General features: G+C 51.7%; 1 protein-coding gene across 1 annotated transcript; it reads right to left on the reverse strand.

The window, feature by feature from the left end:
• Window positions 1-407: 407 nt before the first annotated feature.
• Window positions 408-7696, reverse strand: LOC111555907 (complement C1r subcomponent; the record flags this gene model as incomplete). The annotated part of the gene is made up of 9 exons (XM_026452506.1): window positions 7276-7696; window positions 6337-6565; window positions 4954-5146; window positions 4487-4633; window positions 4192-4388; window positions 3730-3877; window positions 3501-3622; window positions 996-1074; window positions 408-610 (listed from the first exon to the last, which is right to left on the reverse strand). Coding segments are annotated over exons 1-9 (1320 nt in total), but the record flags the coding sequence as incomplete, so codon positions are not given.
• Between the last annotated feature and the right edge of the window lie 2394 nt (window positions 7697-10090).

Here is a 10090-nt window from a genome sequence, read left to right on the forward strand (position 1 = left end):
TAATGGTGATAGTGGTGTTGGTAATGGTGGTGGTGATCATGGTAGTGGTGATGGTGGCATTGGTAATGATAATGATATCGATTGTGGTGATGGTGGTGATGGTGGTGATTGTGCTGGCATTGATGCTACTGGTAGTGTTGCTGATGTTGTTACTGGTAGTAGTGGTGATGGCAGTGATGGTAGCAGTGGGAGTGTGGTGGAGGCAATGGTGGTAGTAGGGACGATGTGGTGACAGTGAGCTGTTTATGCGATTTGAATCTTTTCTTTGCATCAGCTTAGATGCCTCCTTCTTCAAACTTACAAGGTTCCTATTAGCACTATAATTCAGGCCCCTGTAGCCAGTGCCTTGGCAGATATCTTAATATGCATTCCCTAGGGATTCTACTGGGAGAAATCTCGGAGGATACTCCAAGGGGATGAAAGGGAGGAAATTTCCATTTGCGTTGGTTCCTACCTTGCTCAGACTCCTTGCTGCCAGCTCTGGTCTGCATCTTGTAATATGGCTCGTGGCAGTAGTACTGGATACGTGCCTTGTAGGTGTTCACCCCCATTGTGGTGGTGTAACGGAAGGCACCATTAGGCAGGTTTCGGGGCTGCCCACAGTCCTTGACTTGGAGAGAACACAGGGCAGGGTGAGAGCTGAGAATGACTGTGCTGGAACTTCAGTGGGGAGAGTGTGAGTTGTCCACGCGCAGAGCAGGCTGAGAAGCTTAGAAAAGATAGTCAGTGGCGAGGGCCCTTGCAATGGACAGGAGTTGGGTGGTGTGAAATTCAGTTCTGGGTAGAGCCCATTCATCCCACTGAGATGAGGACTCACTGATTCCTGAGATGAGGGCTCACTGATTCCTGAGATGGGCCATAGGCATCAAAGGACAAGTCAGGGTGAGGGTCTCTTGGAAAGAGGCTTACTCTGGATGCCTCTTTCTCTCTTGGCCCAGGTCCTCAAGGCTGGAAGTGGGAAGTCCCCAGAGTCATATCCCTGAATTGTGACTTACTCTTGCATCTGGGCATGGCACGATGCCATGTGCCATCATCCTGGCAGACAGCTGTGAAGGAGTGCAGCAACTGGTTCCCCTGTTGAGCAGAGGACAGAGGTGTCATCAGTGCCAAGAGGCAATGCAGGTCCCCTTGCTGCCCTTCCCACACAGCAGTGGGAGGCAATACAAAGACATCTCTCACCTCCCCCATGGATGTGGCTCCTTCTTCCTTCTCCCCAGCCCATTGCAGACAGGAGCACTGAGCCACACCACAGCAGGTCAGAGCGGGACTAACTGATAGACCCGATCATCCTCTCTCTAGACTGTGGCCTGTTCCCACTGAGGTCCAATTGAATCCCACAATTTGTAATTTAAAAAATCACAAGCCACGTTTGAGTGTTTTTTGTATCAAAACAAAAGCCTGTGCTCCAGGGCAGAACCACGTTTCTCTGGCTGGAGTCCCCTACCTCCAGGCCTGCATCACTTTCTCTCTCCTGGGTTGCAGTTTTCCTAAGGACAGAGGCCTTCCCTAAAATCCTAGAGTCACCTCACCCCGTTGAAATGTGCTGGAGACGTTGATGTGTGTGAAGGGCTGTTGCTGTTGAGCAGGGACAAGACTAGGAAATGGCAGTCTTTGAAATGAAAAGTTACTGGACAATACGAATGAGTTTTACTAAGACCAAAAATCGGCCAGGTGCAGTGGCTCACGCCTGTAATCCCAGCACTTCCGGGGACCGAGATAGGCAGATCACTTGAGGCCAGGAGTTCGAGACAAGCCTGGGCAACATGGAGAAACCCTGTCTCTACTAAAAATACAATACTTAGCCAGGCGTGGTGGCACACGCCTGTAATTCCAACAACTCAGGTGGCTGAGGCACTTGAATAGCTTGAATCCAGGAGAATCACTTGAAATTGGGAGGCGGAGTTTAGAGTGAGCTGAGATCATGCCACTGCCTGGGTGACAGAGCAAGACTGTCTCTCAAAACTAAAATAAAAAGACCAAAAATCATTCCATAGAGTTAGTCCTGGGAAAGATTGCAAGAGAATGTGTATGAGAACTAGACCGTCTGAGTAAAATGTAGGTAATGTGAGAAACGGTGTGACTTGCTTTAAATTCTATGACGTGAATGACAAATGCAAAAGTAAGGGCAGTGGGTGGTGCAGGCAAGGGAAAGTTGTAATATGAGCAAAGAGTTTGTTAGTCTCCAGTCCTCTGGACCCAGGACACCCACCCAATTCTCCTGATGGAGATGGAAGCACCTTGGAGTAAAGAACAATGCATCAGATGAACTCGACTTGATGCAACATTCAAATGTGAGCTCCACAAAGGCTGTGTGACTATGTGGGTTTCTTTTTACTGAACCTTCCACATCTAGGACAGTGCCTGACAGCAGACCCCTAAAATGTGCATTAAATGAATTAACTGTGACTTAAGGACATGTCATAGGTCTCTTCTTTGATTCTGATTAAGTCTTCCGTGTGGACCTATTGAGCAACGAAGGGATGTCCAGTCTTGGGTCTCTGTCCAGAGACACAGAGAATTTTTAGTTTACCAGCTTTTGTGAGATTGATCCACGGATAAAACCATATTCCTTCCTGAATCTTCAGAGCTGAGGACAGGACGGTGGGCCCAGGGTGAGACCACCAACATGTGTAAAAGAGCCCTGGAGCAGGAGGCAGGAGATTGGGGTCCTAGTCCCTGCCGTAGAAAATCACTATGTGATGTTGATGAGTCACTACATCTCCACCCTGCCTTTCCAGTTCCTTCAGCTTTCTTGATTATTGGACCAGGGCAATAGTTCTTAAACTTGGCTGCACATTAGAATCACCTGGGTAGCTTTAAATAGTCTTGTTGCTCAGGTTCTACTCCAGATCAATGGAATGAGAGTCTCTGCTGGGGGCCCTTGACTTCAGTATTTATTTATTGATTGGTTTTTATTTTTTAGAGACAGAGTCTGGCTATATTGCTCAAGCTGGAGTGCAGTGGCTATTCACAGGGGCCTTGAATGATTGGGCTCAAGCAATCTTCCAGGATTGTAAACTCTGTTTTTTTGTTTTTGTTTTTTTTTTGAGACGGAGTCTCGCTCTGTCCCCCAGGCTGGAGTGCAGTGGCCGGATCTCAGCTCACTGCAAGCTCCGCCTCCCGGGTTCCCGCCATTCTCCTGCCTCAGCCTCCGGAGTAGCTGGGACTACAGGCGCCTGCCACCTCGCCCGGCTAGTTTTTTGTATTTTTAGTAGAGACGGGGTTTCACCACGTTAGCCAGGATGGTCTCGATCTCGTGACCTCGTGATCCGCCCGTCTTGGCCTCCCAAAGTGCTGGGATTACAGGCTTGAGCCACCGCGCCCGGTAAACTCTCTGTTTTAAGTGTGCAGCAAGTTGGAGAGCTGGTGGACCAGGAGACTCTTCCAGCTGAAACGTCTATGACTCCAGCTGGGGTGAGACTAAATCCTCTGTGAACTCACCATCTGAATTCCCCCTGGGATGCTGGGCCGGATCTCTCCTCTCAGCCCTGGGCTCTTACCTCTATGAGCTGGTAGCCTAGCTTGCAGGTAGCAATGAAGTAGTCACGGAACTGGTACTGAGGCTGCAGGTTCTGGATGACGGTGAACTCGTCTAGGGTCTTGGGCTGGGGACACTTGATGACTATTGGGGAGACCAGAGGGCATATTTATTTCAGAGCCACCTGCCCTTCCTTCTTCCCACCTTTTCCCCATTGCTGGCCATCAAGGGAGGCCCCCAGGGAGCCTTACTCTCGGTGGTGTAGCGCAGCTTCCAGCCCCGGCTGTCCCCTGACTCATCTGTGAAGAACAGCAGATCCACAGCATTGCTGCTGGTGTCAAGGTCGGGGGGCCTTTGCTTCCCACAGAACTCGCCAATGTTCTTCCCGTTGGCGTAGATCTGGTAGGGGAGGAGGTTTTTTTTTTTTTTTTTTTTTTCCAGCTTGGACGTTTTTACACAGGGCCAACTGTGTAGTAGCCTGGTGGCCAGGGTGGTGGTGGTGATGAAATCCTGCCTTATGCGTGTTTTCAGGGGAAGGTGGAAAGGGATCCCCATGACTCAATTCCAGTTGTATGGGAACTTGCCCAGCCCATGGGTGATGTTGGCCGTTCCTGCCCCAGCAGGCCAGGGGATCCAGGAGGAAGTGGGGACAAGAGGAGCGAAGTGCAGACGGAAGGGGAGGAAGGGATCTTTCAGGGGTAGGACGGCTGTACCTGCAGCTGGTCATAGGGGCAGTGTACTTGCTGGTGGTCATCAATTTCAAAAGGCTCTAGGAACTTGAGGTGCAGGGTGAGGCCCCGCTCCACCCGGATGCTGTAGTTGCAGCGCAGGTCAGGAGGGTAGGACCGGGGGTACTCCAGGCTGGAGATGTAGCCCGATGCCTCCGTGTACAGCTCGCTGCTGCACTCAGCTGTGCGAACAGACCCGCGGGGCATCACGGGGGGGCTCTCGCTGGCCCAGCAAGCCCTGGCTGAACCCCTGCCTCCCTGCTACACCACTCTGGCTCACCGTGGCAGGAATGCCTGTCCTTCTGAAGCTCATAGCCTGGACGGCAGGAACAGAAGTAGCCTCCAACGTAGTTGTGACACAGGTGCTGGCACTGGGGCTGGGGGTCCTTCTCCCCTGATTTGCTCTGGGAAGCACATTCATCAAGGTCTGGAAGGCATTCAGGAAGGAGGGTTAAGCTCCTGCTGGGAGACTGGAGTAGTGGCTCTGACCTTAGGAGGTCACTCACCAGAGGCCTAAAGACAAAGGCATCTTTTAGGCTACCTGGACCTCCAGGCCTCTCCAAAGCTCTCTGGGGACTGCTCCATGGGGACAGAGCCCAAGTTGACAGGCCTTGTTAGGGAAAGTTCTCTTGAGGGGAGGAACAAGCAAAGCCAGGCTTTCGGCTTCTTTGGATTCAAGATTCCCTTTCTTGGCCTCCATTCAATAGGGCTGAGGTTAGAGAAAAGGGATCCCGGGGGGCTACTCACCCACAGCTTGGTAGTAGGCCAGGAAGCCCTTGTAGAACATGATGGTCCCATTCTCCTCGTTGGAGAAGTCCGTGTGGAAGGTCAGCAGCATCTTGTTCCCTTGGGACATAAATTCCTTCTTTCCTGGGGGGTTGCCCAGTGGAGACCCCAGTTGCCCGCAGAACCTCCCCAGGTTTTTCTTATCAGCAGAGATCTGGTGGAAGAAGGATAGGGGGTAGGAAGAAGACCTGTTGTGGAGTGGCACACGTGGTGGCTCAGTGACAGCCCTCCTTGTCTCGCCCAGAGTGAATCATGCACCACATTGGCTCCGCTGGTCACTACCTGCTGGGCTCGGCTGCTGCAAACTTCCCCATGTGACTTTCAACTGTTCCCCGAGTCTCCCACTGACTCACTCTTGCATGTTGTCGTGCACTGGGTACCTCACCTTTCCCTGTTTTCTGCTCCACTGACAGGTTTCAGGTCATTTTCCAACCCCACCACCTGCTATGGCCTGTTCCCCTGGGGTCCTGGTTGTCTGTACCCAGCCTTTACCCGCCCCTTATTCCCACAGCTTGGACAGCTCTGCTTTATTTTTGTCTTCAGATTCCACCTCAGCCTAATCAAACCATTCACACCTGGAGTGCCTCCTGATGCCTTTGGGTGAACATGAGCCCTGAATCCCACCAGTCTCAGCCTCAGCAGGCATTGCCTCATCCCTCATCGTTCCTACTCACGGCTCTTCAACCTCTCCTTGCCCCTGCCACCAAATGCCCTCCCCCAACACTGTACACTCGCCAACTCTTCTGGGTGGGGAAGATGTGCCATTTTCAGGTAATTCACGCATAACCTCCAGGGGTCTCCTGGGAATGGTAGTTATTGGACCTTCGCAGGCTCTGCTTGAGCCCTGAATCTCATTTTTACTGGATAGAGAAAGATGGGCCAGGGAAGGTTGTCACAAAGGTGAGAGTTCTGAGCCTATGGTCCTTGCTGAAGACTATTCCTGTGCTGCCAGAGCACACATTTCTCCTCCTCATGTCCCTGTGTTCCTGTTGAGGCAGGCAGCCATGCCAATCTTCTCCTTGGAGACAGGGAAGCTGAGGCACGGTGGTTTCCCAAAGGCTCTCAGCTAGACAGCAATTGGGGAAAGTTTTCCTGACTCAGTGCACAGTGAATTTCCTGAGTGGGTCCCGTCCGCTTCCTTCTCTGTGCTTCTCCCCTCAGTGCTCACTGAGGGCCTCTTCACCAGTGAGTGCCCCATCCAGGGCAACCCTTGGCTCTAAGAGATGCAGTCAGCCATCAGCTCTTGCGGGGCTGGGCTGTGTCTGGGGGTGTGCATGCCATACAGATCCCAGATCCCAGAGGGTCCCGTTTTGTCTCCCTTCTGCCCACCCATCCTGCCCCTACCTTGACATAATCATAGAAGCAGCCTTCAGAAGGCTCCAGGTCAAAGTGCTGGAAGATGAGCTTCACCCTGTATCCCGTGGGGACTGTGATCACAGTGGTTGTTTCAAAGCTGTTGGGGTAAGGCTTGGGGAACAGAGGGGAAGTCACCTCCCCAAATAACTTCTGAGGGATGGGAATGGAGCCTCCTGCCCTGCAGAAGAGGGCCGGCACCAGGAGGTACAAGAGCCACCTGCCAAAACAAAAGACAGTGTCTGGAGCTGGAGGGGTTCAGCACTCTTGCCATGTGGGCAGTGGCCGTGGCAGGGGGCGAGATGGCCATACCGCTGGGTATCCTCCTCTCTGCCCACTCTGGACCTCACCGACATGTTCTCAGCAGGGGTGCCTGGGTGGCGAGGGCGGCCTTTGCAGCTGCTGCATTGGGTCACTCCCCAGGGCAGTGTCCAGTCCAGAGGCCACCACACTCCCCTCACACTCCCTTTCCAGCCTCCTCCCCTGCCCGGCCCCATCCCTCCCCTCCCCTTCCAGGAATAGGACTGGCTTGGGACCAGTTAATGGAGGGTGAGGGTTTCCACCCGTGGGTCTCTGAAAGGGCTCCCACAGGTTCAGTAAGAGCGTCTGGGAGAGACCATCTGTGGAGTGTGGGACACAGGCAGAGTGTCCCCTCCTGGGCAGGGGGTCCCCTCTTCTCTCTGCTCCCTGCCGTGAGCCCAGAGGGAAGAAAGGACCATGGCATGAGCTTCTATGTATAAGGTCTCCTCTGGTCCTTAGGAGGAGGGATGGGGCGCGTGTTGTGTGTGTCCATGTGTGTGCACAGTGGGATTGATGAGAGAAGAGTGTGTGAAGAGAAAAGGGTGTTCCTGTCTCCCTGAATTGCCTCCCATGCCCTGGCTTCTCCCCTGGCTTCCCCCTCCCTCCCGGGTGCCCATCACCCTTACTCACATTTCTCAAGGCCCGTGTTGAATCCTGGGCTCTCCTGACAGCGTCTTCGTGCACTGTGTGCAGAGGGAGCCCGCGTCACGCACAGCAGGGAGGGGAGGGTTTTCTGTGGAATGGAGGGGGGACCATTCCCGGAGGAATGTTGCAGGGAATGAACTATTTGCATAAACAAAAGATCTGAGTTTCCACTTTAATTTAGTTTTGGTTTTGAAATCTCTGTCGGTGGTGCCACCTGCTGGTCCATGAGGGAAAGGGCTAAGGAGACGGGAGTCTGACTTTTTAGGGCCAGGGGAGCCTTTGGTTGGAGGCCCAGATGCCTCAGTCTCTGAATCTGATCAGCTTCTCCTTTCTTCCAAGACTTTCCTGGGGGGCTGCTGCTGTGTTTACAAGGTTCCTACCAAAGCAGTGGGAGACCACAGGTTGTGAGGGATTCTCTTTTCTGGGCTGTCCCTTCCCATTGACCTCATTCCTCTTGCCGTCATTCAGCCCACAGCCCTGGTTCAAGAATGGCCCGGGTTTCCATGCCCAGGATGTAATGATAGGAACACTGGGGCAGAGGAGGGCACGTGGGAGTGGGCAGAAGAGAGAGGAGCTTGGTTGCCTTGGGGCCCTGGACTGCTTTAGCCATGAATGACACGTAGACATAGAATAGGGATGGCCATGTCAGGGCAGCCCTAAATCAGCCCTGGGTTTGAGACCCTCTGGGGCAGCTGCGGAGGGGGTAAAATGTCCCCATCTCCTCAGCATCTGCTCAACACAACTGCCAGGGCTGAAGCCGAGGGTGCGGCTGTGGAGCAAGAGGGACTTGGTTTTTCTGAGATGGAGCCAGGCCCCTGGGAGGGAGGAGGGACGCTAGTCTCTCCTGTCCATCAGGCCATAGTGTCCTGCTTTAAAAATTTTGCTCTTGGCCGCGTGTGGTGGCTCATGCCTGTGATCCTGGCACTTTGCGAGGCCAGGGTGGGAAGATCTCTTGAGCCCAGGAGTTCGAGACCAGCCTGGCCAACATAGTGAGATCTTGTCTCTAAAAGTTAAAATAAATAAAAAACAATTTCACTGTTTTTAGAAGCCTTTCTTCATCAACTCTCCATGGCACCAAATATCTGAGGGCACTTTACCCCATAGAGGGGCTTGGGCTGCAGAGAAGGCCTCTGTGTTCTTAAGCCTTTGTAGGCTGTTCTGCTCGTTTCCCTTATTAGATTAATCCCTCCAACCTCCACCCTTCTGCCCCCACCCCTGTTCATCCATTTATGGGCTACCTGTTTAATGTGCAAGGCACTTTCCCAGGCAATAAATTGCAAGAATTCACAGAGCTGATGCAGTTCCCCATCAGGCAGTGACCAAGTCATCAGTAGTTAGACAGCAGGCACACAGAAGGTGCAAGATCCACCAACGCTTGGAGGGTTTCTCCAGCAGGCCTGTGTGTCAGAGCTGAGGACTGAACCTAATGGAGGGCTGGTCTGTAATGGGATCAGGATATGAACCATAGCCTTGTTAGGTCAGGAAAGACAAAAGATAGGGGAGAAGGAAAAGGACTAGATCAGAGGACGAGAAGGAAGGGGAATCTCATCTAACAAACTGCACATTAATATCCTGGCAGCAGCAGTGTTTTGTGTGTGTGTGTGTGTGTGTGTGTGTGTGCACTATATGTTCCTAATGGAGGCAGAGGGAACAGGTAAGGAGGTCAGTGTTAGCTGAAGCTCTTCCATCCATCCTAGGGAGTCTCAGTTCTGCCTTGGCATTGTGCAACATCCTTGGAGAGTGGCAAACCTGGTCGTCATCAGCTCAGTCCCAGCCCTGTCTCCACTCTGTCCAACCATTCAAAGTAACATTTACTCACACATTTTTGTTATGTCCTTGACTTATACCAAGGAGGAAAAAAATGCATATGAATGTTGCTGCATTTGTTTTAAAACAAGTATTGAGGACCTTGTCTGTTACAGTGTTTGTTCCTCTAAGGATTTGATTCTTGGGAAAAAGATTTCTCTCTTAAAGTGGTGGTAGGTTTTCCTCTGTGGACACGTCTCTATCGCTAGTTCATCTATCTCCATCATCTCTCTCTAACTTCTCTCTCTCTCTATCTCATTGTCTATATCTCTGTCTCTAGACCTAGAGACAGCGATGGAGGTGTAGATATAGATCTAGATGTACATATATAAATATAGGTGTATATATATATTTTTGCCTTGGTATGGAGAAACTCATATCATTTTTTCAATCATAAAAAATTAGTAAAATAAAAATGTTTTATGCTAATTAAACAAAAATCAGCAAATAGAGAATAGTGGAAAACCAAACAGCAAAAATCTTATCAATAAAACCACCTTTATTTGGTATTTTGAGAGAATTATTATTATATTTTTGGAGATGGGGCTTCACTATGTTGCTTAGGCTGACCTTGAACTCCTGGGCTCAAGTGATCCTCCTGTATCAGCCTCCTGAGTGGTGGGGACGACAGGTGTGCATCGTCCTTTTGGGAATATTTTAAATAATCTCTTGTACTGTGTGTGGGTGTTAAAAGCAGAAGTAACCGGCCGGGCGCGGTGGTGGCTCAAGCCTGTAATCCCAGCACTTTGGGAGGCCGAGACGGGCGGATCACGAGGTCAGGAGATCGAGACCATCCTGGCTAACACGGTGAAACCCCGTCTCTACTAACAATACAAAAACTAGCCGGGCAAAGTGGCGGGCGCCTGTAGTCCCAGCTACTTGGGAGGCTGAGGCAGGAGAATGGCGTGAACCCGGGAGGCGGAGCTTGCAGTGAGCTGAGATCCGGCCACTGCACTTCAGTCCGGGCGACAGAGCGAGACTCCGCCTCAAAAAA

Source organism: Piliocolobus tephrosceles, unplaced genomic scaffold (genome assembly GCF_002776525.5).
Source record: "Piliocolobus tephrosceles isolate RC106 unplaced genomic scaffold, ASM277652v3 unscaffolded_36525, whole genome shotgun sequence".
In the NCBI taxonomy this organism is placed as follows: domain Eukaryota; kingdom Metazoa; phylum Chordata; class Mammalia; order Primates; family Cercopithecidae; genus Piliocolobus; species Piliocolobus tephrosceles.